This window comes from Vipera ursinii (genome assembly GCF_947247035.1).
Source record: "Vipera ursinii genome assembly, chromosome: 6".
Taxonomy (NCBI): Eukaryota; Metazoa; Chordata; class Lepidosauria; order Squamata; family Viperidae; genus Vipera; species Vipera ursinii.
The window spans coordinates 10,959,137-10,975,105 of record NC_139515.1 but is presented as its reverse complement, the minus strand read 5'-3'; the positions used below and the strand labels follow the sequence as shown (position 1 = coordinate 10,975,105).

General features: G+C 44.7%; 1 protein-coding gene across 1 annotated transcript in view; it reads right to left on the bottom strand.

Annotated features, from left to right (window-relative positions):
* SEMA3A (semaphorin 3A) overlaps positions 1 to 15,969 on the bottom strand; it is a gene marked incomplete at both ends in the record, with an annotated part of 175,710 nt that overhangs the window by 71,667 nt on the left and 88,074 nt on the right. The window contains one exon of the mRNA XM_083366286.1: positions 14,559 to 14,678. Within this exon, the coding sequence (XP_083222412.1) occupies positions 14,559 to 14,678 (120 nt within the window). The remainder of the gene's footprint in view (positions 1 to 14,558; positions 14,679 to 15,969) is intronic.

Genomic DNA, 15,969 nt, shown 5'->3' with positions numbered 1-15,969 from the left:
TTTTCTTGCATTATGTTAGCCTTAAGATTGGCAGTGCTGCTTTGGGATAATTATATTCCAATTCCATTTAAATTAGGTGTAGACTGCAAAAGTCCAGGCAGGCAGTAGAGGGCACAAAATAGTTAGAGATGTTGTTTTATTGCCATCTCTTGTTCGAGAACTCTTATCCTGTAGCCGACTTTGAGGTTATACTATTAAAAAAAAATACAATACCAACCATCCGATCCAGAAAATATACTGCTCAAAAAAATAAAGGGAACAGAAAATACGACATCCTACTATTAAATACAGTACATTGTGTTGTTTAAGTGTTCTCTTTATTTTTTTGAGCAGTATATTAAAAACCTCCAATTCACAGCTTTTATCAAGAGGGAGGGTCTTCAGGGCATGGTTAAAACGTCAATATGTCCATCACAATACACATAAAAAGGGGCGGAGCTTCAAGTGAACCATCGTGGCTACCATTTTGACTTTTTATCTGTATTAACATAGTCTAACGAAGCCCTCCCTTCTGAGGACCACAAAGCAATTTGAAACCTTCCTGCAAAACCTGGCTGTCTAAATATCAATTCTTGGCAGTGCATCTTGTATTAAACCTTTTTCCCAGACTAAGACAAATAAAACAGAACAAATCAAAACTCTGATGATATCACCACATGCAACTCACTGTGCACATTTGGAGGCCTAAAATTTTAAAAGGAAAGTCCCCCACGCCACCTGGCTGGAAAAAGTTGCCTTCCTTGATTTACTTCTCCCCAAAACAGAGCTTTTTCAACTTTCTTCTCTTAGGGCTTTTTAATGCCCATTATCTCAATGACCCCTCCCCCTTAGGAAATGAGCCTTGTCTTCAAAGGCAGCTACTCATAAGTCATAGCCAACGAAAGGGAAGGCATTCAGCGAAGGAAGACCCCCACACCCCATAAAAATGATTAAGGGGATCCTTTGGCGGCAAGAACTCAACCCAAGTCAAAATATTAGGACTGCCCAGATGGATACGGACACGGACACATGCTGATACGCTGGCTGGGAAATATAGGAACAGTTTTATTTCCTCAGGGCAAAACTGGACAAGATGGAAAGGGAGCCGCAACATGAATCAATATCAAGCAAAGAGCGCAGACGCGTTAAAGCCTGAACAGGCAGAGGCAAATGAACTCTCTCAGCTTTTCATTCTGCAACCAGGTGTGCCTACTTTGCTCCCCTCCTGGGGCTATAAAACAGAAAATAATCCTGGAAGAAGGCAAATGGCAGAGATAAAGCCGTTTCCACAAGGGCCCCACTGGTGTCTTTTTCATATACATCTTTATCTCCGTCTCAAGATCTGCCTCTGTGTAGCTACATGTTTCACTCTCTGAATACATCTGTAATTTATGTATCATTGAATCTAAAGCCCCCACCTTTATGCGAACACTCAAGGCAGGCTAAAATATATGTAAAATACGATATACAAAATATAATATAATACAAAATATAACCATACAATCAGTGCTTTTTTTGTAAAAGAAAAAGGTGCCGGACCTCACACATGTTATACAACCCGCCTTGCCTACCCTATAAGGTTCCATCCAAAAAAGGTGCCGGAACTCCGTTCTGAGCGTTCTATGAGAAAAAAAGCCCTGCATACAATCAATGCAGTTTAAACCAAAATCATTCATTCATTCACTCATTCATTCATTCATTCATTCATTCATTCATTCATTCATTCATTCATTCTAAATGACTATCAATTCACCCATAGAACTCATTAAAATAATTCATGTAAAAATGGCAATGCATCAAGTTATCATAATTGGGTAGGTAATGGGAAAGTTTTTCAGTTAACAATAATTATCTCATTATTATTAGCAGCCAGGATACTGCCACTGTGAAAAACTATACCTGTAGAAATTTCCGGTTTAACAAAAACTCTTCAGACAGTTCAGCTAAAAAGAAATATTTTAAAACTGCCATTGGTTAATACTGTCATTAGGACAAATCACTGCATCATATAAACTAAGCTCAAACTATTACAACATTTACTTCAATTAACAAAATAATATATCTATGTAAATGTGTAGTGTTTTATTTATGCAGAATGATCTTGTGTTTTTTTAACCTAATATAATTTTGGATATTGTTAGATAAACTATTCTATTCTAGAAATTGCATTACATAAGAAAAATTACTACATCATTGTCTTAGTATTCTTCTGACTGACGTCTAGGAAAAAATGCATCTGGCTTATTTGATTCGATATTCGAATTAGACATTGTACTGGATTATATAACTGCTTCTTCCTTAGACCTATAAATGGATGTTATATTTCACCTTGCAATAGCATCTTTCATAAGTCTTCTAAAAGGTATTATGATTGAGTAGCTTTTTGGATAATAATCAGCACCATTTATCATTGCAGTGATTTTTTTTCCTTTTCCTTTTGAAAAGCATAAAGCAAAACCACACAGGCTAAAAATACCTAAGGAAAAAGTAAAGTCCCTGTGATTAATTTGACAGGTTGCTCTTTCGGTCTTCTATCAAGTTAGATACAAGCTCTAAAAAGTCTCCAGAAAGGTGAAGGCTGAGTCATCAAAGCGACATTCAAAAGAACACTGTCTGAATTATGTGGCCATATGCTTTTCCTTTTTTAAAACATGTATCTGGTTTGTAGCATCTTTTGCAGAACTCTTGAACACATTTTATTAAGGAGTCGATTGCATAATCAAATTCCATTCTGATTTAATCTGCAGAATTGAACATAGCCATCCAGATTTAATCTGCGGAATCTCTTTATCTGGAATAAATCAGAAGAGATGGAGCCCAAAGATTTTCTGCTCTGAGATTTCCTTGTGATTTACACGTGGCTTTCACAAGAGGATCTGTATGACAACAAGCCTTCCATCTAAGGGGTGGTATTGTGAATATTATACTTCAAGGAATATTACTTCATATTTGTGGTTCCTAGGGATCAGCATTAGATCTGCTGATTCACTAAATCTATTGTGTATCTAGAAATGTGGCAGTTGAACAAGAGGATTACATCAAAAGATACAAGGATAAAGGAGACAGAACTGAATTCAAAGGGTTGAGGCTTATTGGAGATTAAACCATATTTTCATGTAGATAATCTATTAAGTAATTGATAACCAAAGTATCAAAGTAATTGATAACCAACCAGATGGATAACCAAGAGCAGTAGAGAGCCCCCCAAGTCACATTTCTTTAATTTTCGGATTGCCTCTATAATGTCTTTCCGTTTTGAGTTGAGAAATACCTAAACCCTTTAATACAGGGGTGTCAAACTCAATTTCATTGAGGGCCGCATCAGCATTGCGGTTGCCCTCAAGGGGTCGGGTGGGTGTGGCCTGGGTAGGCGTGGCCTACTGGGTGGGCATGGCTAGAGTGCGTATGGCCTACTGGGTGGGCATGGCCAGCTCTACCTCATTCGCATCAAGGGTGCCTATGGGGGCCTGGGCAGGAGTGGGACAGATCTGAGGGTCTCTGGCAAAAGAAGGGTCTCTGGGCCAGGGCCAAGGCAGTGGGGGCCGTTCCCTCACTGTTTCCAGGATGGCTTCGCGGGCCACATGAAACCACTTCGCAGGCCAGATCCGGCCCCCGGGCCTTGTGTTTGACATGTCTGCTTTAATATAAGGCTTAAAAATATCTATACGATAATTAAAGAGCAAACACTCCCCCCCAAATTCCCTACCTCAAAATGAACTTCCATCTGCATAGGTAAGATGGTCTTTGGTTCCCCACCGTCCAAAAACTATAGAGTGACCCCAAAATATCGCCCCTCCCTGAACAAAAATAAACCCAGCCCCACCCCCCATTCTCTATACGTGAGTGCTTTTCCCAGAAATAAGTAACAATTCAAGAATTAACTCCGTCAATAAACACACAGAGTAAAGACATTATTGAAAAAAGTAACCATTAAATAGCTAAGTAATCTTCACGGCTGCAATTATCCATATCTGAGATATGCATCGTTGCCCTGCACTTTGATACAATCTGAGTCGAATTAACCTGAGGTGCCAGGTAATCATTAGCGTTTCCCCACACAGGGGCTATTTCAAAGCCAATGGCCTGGACTGGGTGGATGAATTATACACGGGCAACGAGTTTTCCACCGAGCTCCATTGCAAGAGTTGAGGATGGAATTACCTGTTAACTAAAATGTAGAGTTTTGAAAGTAGGTACTCCTGTTTTGAGTCTGAAAGCACAAAGGGGAAATACTTCAACAGAGCTCATGAAGGTAGCTTTAAGCAAAGTTATGCTAAGCCTATGAAACCAACAGTACAGTACAGTTTTAGCTGCCTGTGACTATTCACTTAGTTTGTCTCGTTGTGCAACAAGTGGCTCTAGGTTTCTGAAAATAATATTCTTCAAACGGTTGATATTCGGTACTAATATAGACAATACGCTGACTAAGATGATTGATTGCTTAGAGGTGCCTTCTGATTCTTATGTTCCATGATTTTAAGATATGGCCCAGCTGTGATGGGAGAGCTGAAGGACCAAGCCGAAGGATGCATGCAATCCATCACCCTCCATTTCAGTCTGCCTTCTTTACAGAGAAGAATCAAGCCAAGGTCAACTTGATTTGTGTTTTCATTTGCTCACTGAGGGAGAAACCTATTGGTAAGATAAGTCTAGGACTTTCTGGGGGGACTGGACTTGGCATGGTTTGTTTCTCAACAGATGTTGGGGTGCTTAAAATCTCCATCTTTATAGCTCTTTGCTTTTCTGAAATATCATTTAGATCAGAAAATTCAGCTCTGCTTCTAAATGTTCCAGCCATTATTTCCCAGTCATGATAATTGAGATTACTGGATAATAATGATAATAATGGTGGCGGAACGCGGACGCTGTTGCCTCGGACATTTGTGAGGCAAAATTTAATCTCTGCGCCGCCAGAAAACGATTGGACCATGTTGTGGTTTCCTTCTTGACTGACTATCATCCAGTCTTTTTTGCAACATGGAAGTGACTTATATAATCGGAATCTCTCCTACCATTTTGTGACCATACCGGCTTATTAATCCTAATGTATTTTATAGATTCTTTGCTCTAACTCCCTCCTCTTCTCCCCCCTCCCCTATAATAGAAGGCCCGGGTTATAACCACTGTGGGAGAGTGGTTAAGTTTTTACATCTGCTGCCTCCCAGAGGTGAGAGCTCTGGGGGGTATTGCTCCCCCGGTTTTTATGTACCAGGTTGCCCCCTGGCTTTGACCGCCGTGAGAGGGCGGGATTCGATCTGTTCCGGGATTTCCCAGCTCTAGTGGCAGTGGAGCTGGGCTGGCTCTCTGGTCATTTGCCTTCGACTTATTTATTTTGAGATCCTCCCATGTTGATCTGGTCTGCCTTGCTGTTTTTTTGTCGGACTTGTTTAAGATCATGCGTCTGACTTATTCTAGCACAACCTTATACGCTCTCAGGGGGGGGCCCCCATCCTGGGAGCGACCCGCCTTACTCTTTACACCTCCTCTTGATGAAGGGCCCAAGTGTTGGGACCCTGAGAGATGGCTGGGCATGGGTAGGGGCCTCCGATATAAGCCAAATAAGAGGCCCCTGGTTAGTTTTTTGGTTAATTTTTTTAGGAGGTTAGGGAGGGGGGTGGGTACTTCTTTTGGTTGTCCGGATACGGGGGGCAGTCCAGCAACCACTGTTCAGGCCAGGGCCGGGATTGATCGCGGAGGGGAGGAGCGGGGGTCGGTCGCCCCCGGGGCTCCAGGGCAAGTCGTGGGAATGCCCACTCCCACGACGTTAGGGAATGGCAGCAGGTGCAGGAACAGAGGGCCGTATCGATCTCAGGGAAGGCCTCTCCGCTACTTGCAAGTGGTGAGGCGTTCCAACCCTCTTGTTCTGCCCAGAGGTCCCGGGAGTGAGGATGTGCAGCCTCCTGAGCTCCGGCTGGTGTACTTGAATGCCAGGTCTGTCGTTAATAAAGCTCCTCTCGTCCGTGACTTGGTCGAGGGTGAGCAGGCGGACCTGGCCTGCATCACGGAGACTTGGTTGGGCCCAGAGGGCGGTATTCCTCTGGCTGATCTTTGACCACCAGGTTTCCGGGTGCTACACCAGCCTCGGGCTCAGGGTAGGGGTGGAGGAGTGGCTGTTGTTATGAGGGAGACCTTAGCTCCGCGGGAGGCCACCGTTCCGCAGATAGTCGGGTGTGAGTCTCTCTTCCTGAGATGCGGCCCTGGTGCGCAGTTGGGCTTGCTGCTGGTGTACCTTTCGCCTAGTCACGCAGCAGCAGCCCTGCCTGAGCTTCTCGATGTCCTCTCTGGGTTGGTGGTTGAGTTCCCGAAACTTATAGTTTTGGGGGACTTCAATCTACCATCTCTGGGAGGATCATCTGAGTTGGCTTGGGAGTTCATGGCTTCCATGACGGCCATGGATCTGACGCAAGTAATTTCAGGACTGACTCATGAGGGAGGCCACATCCTTGACCTAGTTTTCTTATCTGGTCGGTGGTTAGATGATCTTGGTGGGGGCTCTCCAATTATTATGCCCCTGTCATGGACCGATCATCATCTCCTGCGGCTGGTCTTCCATTTTGCCACCCCCCGCCGTGGGTGTGTGGAATCAGTTAGATGGTACCGCCCCAGACGCTTAATGGATTCCGCGAGGTTCCAGGCAGCGCTGGGGTCCCCACCTGCCTCCCCCACTCACAGCTCGGCAGATGCCTTAGTGGAAGCTTGGGAAAGGGCAGCCACTGAGGCTCTTGACCGAGTTGTACCCTTGCGGCCCCTGACCCGATGCAGATCCCGTCGAGCTCCATGGTTCTCCGTGGAGCTCCGGGAGATGAAGCGTCGGAGATGGGGCCTAGAGAGCGGTTGGAGGTCCAGCCGATCCGAATCCGATCGATTGCGACTAAGAACCCATATTAGGTCTTATCTCGCTGCGATAAGGGTGGCGAGGTCTAATCACTTCTCTACCCTTATCGCGTCCACAGATAATCACCCGGCCGCTCTGTTTAGGGTGACTCGTTCCCTCCTTAATCAGGAGGTGAGGGAGGAACCATTGCAGGGTCGTGCCGAGGAGTTTAACAATTATCTGTCGGACAAATTCGCTCGGATTCGGACCGGTCTGGACTCTGACTGGGCAGAGTCTGGCGATCAGGACGCGGGCGGTCTTGTCGATATCACTTGGGAGGAGTTTGATTCTGTGACTCCGGAGGAAGTGGACAGGATTATGGGGAGACTGAGCTCCACCACATGCTTATTGGACCCGTGCCCTTCCTGGCTGGTTTATGCAGCCCGGGAGAGGACACGCAGGTGGTTCCAGGCAGTTATATCAGCTTCTTTGAGTGAGGGTAGCTTCCCTGCCATCTTGAAAGAGGCGGTGGTGAGGCCCCTCCTCAAGAAGCCTGCCCTGGACCCAGCTGTATTGAACAACTTTCGTCCGGTCTCCAACCTTCGCTTTCTTGCGAAGGTTGTTGAGAGTGTGGTGGCGCATCAGCTCCCTTTGGTCCTGGATGAAGCGGATTATTTGGACCCCTACCAATCGGGTTTCAGGCCCGGGTACAGCACGGAGACAGCATTGGTCGCTCTGGTGAATGATCTCTGGAGGGCTCGGGACAGGGGATATTCCTCTGTCCTAGTCCTATTAGACCTCTCGGCGGCTTTCGATACCATCGACCATGGTATCTTGCTGCGGCGTCTCAGGGGATTGGGAGTGGGAGGCACAGTTCTTCGGTGGTTCTCCTCCTATCTCCTGGGACATTCGCAGTCGGTGTTGGCAGGGGGGCAGAGATCGGCCCCTAGGTCTCTCGTTTGTGGAGTTCCTCAGGGGTCGGTTCTCTCGCCTCTCCTGTTCAACATCTATATGAAACCGCTGGGTGAGATCATTCGTGGTTTTGGAGTTGGGTATCATCAATATGCTGATGATACCCAACTTTTCTTTTCGACCCCAAACCACCCCAGTGATGCCCTCGCTGTGATGTCCTGTTGCCTGGAGGCGGTTCGGGTCTGGATGGGGAGGAACAGACTTCAACTCAACCCTGACAAGACTGAGTGGCTGTGCATTCCGGCATCCCGGGACATTCAAAATGTTCCATCTCTTTCTATGGGGGGTGAGCTCTTACCCCCCGTGGATAGGGCTCGCAACTTGGGAGTCCTCCTAGATTCACGGCTTACCCTGGAAGATCATGTGGTGGCCGTGACTAGGGGGGCTTTCGCCCAGGTTCGCCTGGTGCGCCAGTTGCGGCCCTATCTGGACCGGGATGCCCTGTGCACGGTCACTCATGCGCTCGTGACCTCTCGCCTTGACTACTGTAATGCTCTCTACATGGGGCTTCCCTTGAAGACCACTCGGAGGCTCCAACTGGTACAGAATGCGGCCGCGAGAGTTGTCTGGGGAGTTTCCCGGTACTCCCATGTTACACCTTTGCTCCGCGAGCTGCATTGGTTACCAGTTGTCTTCCGGGTGAGGTTCAAGGTCTTGGTTATGATCTTTAAGTCCCTACATGGCATGGGTCCGGGTTACCTCGGGGACCACCTGCTGCCGGCGTCAACTCCCCTCCGCCCTGTGCGTTCCCACAGAGAGGGCCTCCTCAGGGTGCCTCCGGTCAGGGAATGCCGACTGGCGGCCCCCAGGGGGAGAGCCTTCTCTGTGGGTGCCCCGGCTTTGTGGAACCAACTGCCGGTGGAGCTCCGGACGGCATCAGACCTCCGAACTTTCCGTCGTGGCCTGAAGACCCATTTATTTGAATTAGCTGGTCTGGCCTGACGGGGGAGTTGGGTTTTAAATTGTTGTTTTAGAATAGTATTATTGTTTTTAACTGGGCACTGATTTAATCTTTGTTTTAACTTTTGTATTGCATTGTATTGTTATTTATATGCCCTGTGAACCGCCCTGAGTCCCTAGGGAGAAGGGCGGTATACAAATTAAATAAAACGTAAACGTAAACCTCCAGATCATGGCAGTGTCGCCGCCGCCTCCTCCTCCTCCTCTTCCTCCTCCTCCTCCTCCTCCTCCTCCTCCTCCTCCTCCTCCTCTTATGCCACCACTGCCAGGCTTTATATAACTTTGTAGTCACGATCTACAAGTGGGGAAAAGTACTGTGTAATACACAGCCCTCCCCTCAAAAAGACGATAATGTAGAATTCCACTCCATGAATGACACAGATTCAAAACCAAAGTTGTCTTTGTGTAGGGTGACCCTCCATTGTGGTGGAAGCAATGGAAGATACACTTTATTCCATAGTAAAAAACAAACAAAAAACCTATTCCTAGAGCTAACACGGCTAAGCTTTTGTCTATTTTGAGGGGTGGGGGTGTAATGAAAGAATCCAACATTGTTTCAGAATTGTTAACACCTTTTCCTTCCAACCCCTGCTAAGAGATGAGGTCGGCCGGGCTGTTCCTCTCTCGGAAGCAGGCTCAGGTGATCCTTCGGCAAGACTGTTTATCAGGCTTTGAGAATTGGTGCTCAGTGGCTCTCTTCCTTTCATTAAGTCTTTCAAGAAAATGAACGCAGGGGAGGATTAGTCCTTATTTCGGTGACTGAATGAAAGCCACCCTTGCATTCTCTGACAATAATGAAAGATATTAAAGCGCACTCTTTGTTCTGTGACTGTGGCCTAAAGGAAGTGGGGAGGGCTGAATACTGTCAAAGAGATAAAGAGTGCGGTAAAAACAGACAGAGCTTTGCTTGCACCATGGAGGCTGCCATGTTGACTTTTTCTGTTGACTACATCCTAAGGACACCCCCCCAAGGCGAGTTACACTGAGTATTTTATCTGTTTTCATTCAAAACAACCATTTTAATCTATACAACTAGTTTGGAATGGTGTGTTCTTGATTTGTTGACCACGGGATTGACCGGATACACACCTGTACACATCTGCCAGTACAGACACAACTTCCATGACATCGTTTGGAGGCTCTTTGAAAAAAGTTGGCCTAATCGTAAAATCTTTTACTGAGAATTTCCATCTCAAATTAAAGGTAAGTGCGTAAAAAAAATCCAAACTTCCGCTGGGTAAAAAGACTTGATTTATCTTTCTTCTTCTTTTTTTACTGGTTTTTCATATCTCAACTTCAGTCCTTTGTGAGTGGCGGAGTTAATGCTGGCATCATTTACTTGCTAAAATTGGAATACAACTGAACACATGCCACCTCAGCTCTCCTTAAGCAATCTATAATTCTGAAGGATGTGAAAGACTTTTCAAAGCTGATGAATGTCATGGGGTTCATTTAATGACATATAATTTATCTTGTCAGGCACAATGATACTTTCCCAGCTTCGTTGCTAGAAATAGTTTCAGTACGTATAAAAGCTTCACAAGCACCCTTATGTATAATTTAAACAGCTTGTGCTATGTAGAGATATGTCAGTTAACACAACTGCACAAAACTGATGCAAGGATGGAGATATTTTTCCACAATAGCTGTGTTTTTATTTTTACCCTTAATACAGAGGTGCTAATCTTCAAAACACTGAATATTTGAAGTGATGAATAGAACTTCTAATATATTCAGAAAGATCCAAACCTAATCCAGAGATTGATGGGAATGAATGAAATGCATTAATTTACAGCAGTGGTGGCGAACATACTGTATGGCATGCGTGCCAGAGGGGGTACTCAGAGCCCTCTCTGTGGGCACATGTGCCATCGCCCCAGCCCCACCTCCTCCCACAGCCCCCTCCTCCCCAGCAGCCCCCCCAGAGAATTGCCCCCGAGCAGCCAAGGACATGGCAGCCAGGCAGCGGGGACAAGACATTGCACTCGTGCCCCGTCATACACAGATGATGCTGCAGGCCGCAGGTGGAGGGCGTGGCTGTCAAGCCACTGCTGGGCTGCCTGCACAATCTGAGGCGGGCCTTGGAGGCAGTGGGTGGACCTGTGGGCAGGTGGGGGGCAGGGGCGGGTTTTGGGCACTCGGTCTCTAAAAGGTTCGCCATCACTGACTTATGGGAACTGCTAAAAGAGGTATGTACAAGGAAAAAAAGACCAATGGGGACTCAGAGAAACTCACACCATTTTTGTGCTGCACCAAAAAATAATTCAATTTACTGGCAAAAAATAAAAAACTTTTTCACCAATTATTTAATCCAATCTTAAGAGAAAGAACCATTCCAAACCAAACAGGAGTAACTCTTCATGGATAATGGAATGCTGTTGTACTGAATAATTCCTCCTGATTGGAAAAAAAAATCCTTTCTCTTCTCTAATATTTACTTCTATAAATTGTTGATTAAGTATCAGCATTCATATATTCATTTATTGGATTTACACACTCTCTCACTTTAATTTTCCTTGTTGAATTGTTTTAAATTGTTAATTGGACTTGGTTTAATTGTTAATTATACGCAGTGCAGAGTTGTGAGACATATTGTGGATATATAAATCTGATAAAGGGGAAGGAAAGAAGGAAGGAAGGAAGGAAGGAAGGAAGGAAGGAAGGAAGGAAGGAAGGAAGGAAGTGGAAGGGCAAGGAGAAGAGGAAGGGACACCATTCCTTCGGGATCTTTTTTCTCTAAATTTTCTCCCATAACAACATCCCCTTATGGAGCTGGGGTTAGCATGAGAAAGAATGAGTGGTAAGTGAGTTTCTCTGTTGTAAAGGTAAAGGTAAAGATTCCCCCGCACATGCGTGCTAGTTGTTTCCGACTCTAGGGGCCGGTGCTCATCTCCGTTTCAAAGCCGAAGAGCCAGCGCTTGTCCGAGGACGTCTCCATGGTCATGTGGCTGGCATGACTAGACGCCAAAGACGTACGGAACGCTGTTACCTTCCCACCGTAGTGGTCCCTATTTTTCTACTTGCATTTTTACGTGCTTTCGAACTGCTAGGTTGGCAGAAGCTGGGACGAGTAACAGGCGCTCACTCTGTTACGCAGCACTCGGGATGCGACCTGCCAAACTGCCGACCATCTGATCGACATGCTCAGCGTCCTAACCCACTGAGCCACCGCGTCTCTGTTGAGGGGCGACTTAACCACAGCACCATATACATCTCTACAGTAAATATAATGGTAGTTGGATACATTGCTTATGTTGCATACTAATAAAGTATAAAAATAAATGATCTCACTTATCCATCAAAAACCTTGGTAGATGCTAGATCTGTGACTGATGTGCATGTTAAGAAACTAAGTTAATTAATGTGTCACCCAGTTCTCAAATGAAGTACGAGGAATAAAATCCTGTTTATGCAGCCAGCAGCCACATTCTCAGAGATGTGTGTATGTGGGGGGTGGGGTGAGTTTGTCTATGTGAGGGATAATTGATAATTAACAAATAAATGTTGAAGTAAAGCATTCACGCATGTAAGAACGTATGCTGAATTCCTGTACAGTAAAAGCAAAGACCTAGAGGGGGGGGAAGGGTTTTTTTTTAAGAAAACAACAACTATTTTTTAAAATTTTACATAGATGGGGAAAATAATCTTCACAGCTTTGAATATGTTACTCTGATGTTTAAATGATTACGCACAGCCTTATTCACTTGAATAATGATATTCTCTTTTTTAAACATTAATTTGCAATCTTGAATGTCAAATCCATAAGATGGCTGCTAATACGTGAGCAAATAACTGCTCCATAGTGATCTGCTGAAAAACAACTCCATAAATTAAGTGGCAAGCCTTCCAATGAAAGATCAAACTATAATACAGTATTTGGATTGTTCTGGAAGCCATAACTGAAAAGGTTACATGGGAGAAAAGAGAAATGTTCCTTTTTTTGGTCATAACTGTCTTCATGAGCTATGATTAATTTTTACAGTATATGCTCATGACTTAGTGGTAAAAATTCTTTGCAAACTTTTCATCTTGTCCTCTTCTGTAACTCCCCCGACAATAAGGGCAGTTAAATCAACTAGAGCTTTTTTGTGGCTTGCTAAAAGAATAAGAAGCTGGAGTTCTTATTCTGAATTTCAAGTTAAACAAAAGGATCCAGACAGTTCTGTTGAGAGAACCAAGAATAACTGAGCAGCATGAAGCAACCGAGCCACCATAAGCCAGCATCCTTACAACCAAAGAATTCTTGCATTGTTAGAACCATTTTATAACAATAGAATAATCAAACTGGATGTGCCACATAGGCCACAGAGCCAAGTTCTTACTCTATCGGGAAATTCAACTAAAACTTTATTGACTGATATTAGGCGATGTCCAGATTTTACCTGGACATACTGTAGGTGTTGTGATTCAGGGTCAGCCTGTGGGTTCGGCAGTTGGGTCGGACGACTCAGAGGAGGAGGAGGGGGGTGTTGAAGAGCTTGCTGATGATGGCCTTGAGGCTCCGCAGAGCCCTCAGCTGGGCCCCTCCCACTTGGTCACGATGGAGACCCAGCTGTGTGAGCCTGACAGCGTGGATGAAGATGACCCACAGCTGGCCCTGTTCAAGGATGCCCGACGCAGGAGGCAGTCAATCAGGAGTAAACAGAGGAAGGCAATGGGGCACCTCGGAAGGAGGCAGAGAGAGGACACGCCCTGAACTGTATTTAAGGGGAATGTGTGGGAGGGCTGGTTTGCTGAAGGCAACCTCTTGGATAGTTCCTGTTTCATAGCTCCTGTTTCATGGTTGGTGTCTTGTCTTGCTCTGTTTTATGTTAATATATTTGGCAGGCTTTATTCCAGCCTCTTGCCGTTTGTAAAGGGGTTGTCCCTGCTTTTGCTGCAGGGCCGGTAGCAGGCTGGTACAGAACAATAGAAAGATCTTACCACCTCCCTTGATTATTGGCTCTACTATCGAATTGCTCTTATTGGTTGGAGGATTGTAGTACTAAATACCCAGCAGGTCATAACCCTGAGTATCCTTGACTTAGCTCAACAACAAAAACAACAACAAAACCCTAAGTAGGACCAAACCAGGTTAGTCCTTCAGAAGAGGGAAAGTACCAGCGACTAACAGGGCTCTAAATTAGACTGGGAAGTTCAGAACAGAAGAAGGCAATAAGCTCAGCAGAAGAACAAGGGCTACCAAGCTCAGCTTCTCCTGCAGAAAATCTCCTGAAACCCAAGGGTGGTGGTAGAACATCCCTTACACGTCTCTATGCTGAGACAAACAGGCAAAGCGAAGGCAGGCAGGAAATGGCTTCCTGGCAGAGGGCTGCCTCCATGCTCCTAATGGGACAAAGCAGGAGAGCAACAAGCACAAAAGGCCAAAGATACTTGATCATGCAGCACGCTCCAATAGCTACGTGAGAATCGGAAATGGGAAAACGGATGGACAGTTTGATAAACCAGTTGGGAGTGAAACATTTTAATGAGTTCTACACACAGACATTAAGCTTGACATAACAGAGTTGTCTCATGGGTGTAGTTCAGCCATGGACAAACACGCATTGCCAAGGTTATAAATGTGCTTAAATTGCTCGCGTAGGGCTTAAAAGCCTTGAACTTTGGTTAAATCTCAAATTATATTGGTGAGATAGGTGTTATGAGCTTGCTCCATGCTTGAAGATTCAACCTGAATTTCTCCATTCCTGGTTCATCGTTTCCACCAAGACTGCACTTGGGTTGAATCAGTAACAAGGAACTAGATTGTACCTTTGAGGGTCATTAATCAAAATCACAGCTGAAACAACTGACTTGAAAAAAAAATAAGGCTGAATTTAGGGGTTCTCCTTACCTCAGGATGTCCTCCAACTTCAATGTATGTGCACATAGGATGAAAAGCCCCAGTTCCGCAGACGTATAAATGAGTCTGGTTGTAAGCTTTCAGCACCTTGATGAAGTTAGCACATTCTTTCTGCAGGGGTAAAACAACAAGGCAACACAAAATTTGGATTGCTTTCTCTTCTCTTTTAGTTACGTAAGTCACCCAGAATAATTTTGAAATTACTCCTACATCAAAAAAAATGGTTAATATTAATGTATAATATTGTAATTTAATCTAATAATATTTATTTATTTATTTATTTATTTAATTTATTTATTTATTTATTTATTTATTTATTTATTTATTTATTTATTTATTTATTTATTTATTTATTTATTTATTTATTTATTTATTTATTTATTTATTCAATTTGTATACCGCCCTATTCCCGAAGGACTCAGGGTGGTTTACAGGGCAAAATTTAAAAACAATACAGTATAAAATTAAGTTAAAATTAAATTAAATTAAATATGGCCCCAAGAATTAAAATCTTAATTTAAACTCATTAAAACCCCTCAGTCCAGACCTGATAGCTCAAAGAGCCAGTTTTTTAGGTCCCAGAGAAACGAACATAGGTCAGGGGCAATCCGGAGTTCCGTTGGCAATTGGTTCCATAGGGCAGGCGCGCCCACAGAGAACGCCCTCCCCCTGGGAATCGCCAGCCGACAATCCTTGACTGGCGGTACCCTATGGAGGCCCTCCCTGTGGAAGCGCACAGGACGATGGGAATTTGACGCTGGCAGCAGGTGCTCCCTCAGATAATCCGGGCCCATGCCATTTAGGGCTTTATAGGTCATCACCAGTAGCTTGAATCTCACCCGGAGGGCAACTGGAAGCCAATGCAGCTCGCGGAGAAGAGGTGTTACATGGGAGTATCGGGAAAGTCCCATCACAACTCGCGCGACTGCATTCTGCACCAGCTGAAGCCTCCGTGTGGTCCTCAAGGGCAGCCCCATGTAAAGAGCATTGCAGTAGTGTAGCTGGGAAGTCACGAGCGCATGGGTGTGAATATCACACCTTTACCACTTAGTGTCATTTGAGGACACTGTTATAACCCCTTTCCACAAAACTCAAGTTGAGTTAAAAGAAAAAAACACACACACCATCAACTCAAATAAAACAATATCATAAGGAACATTTACAACTATGGAAACAGAAGATATTTTTAAAGGGAATTTCCTATTGACCAGTTGGTAGGTCTCGCATTTTCTTAGAAAAGTCCCACAAGTACGGGTGGATTTTTGGACTTCATCAAGTCCTTGGCACTTTTAGATTCTTGAATGAAGAAAAAATGTCAGCCCAACACCCAGCATAAAGTTGCCCAGCCACACAAACATGGAAGACTTGAAGGTTGATAGAAGACACCAAGTCTAAGCTGACT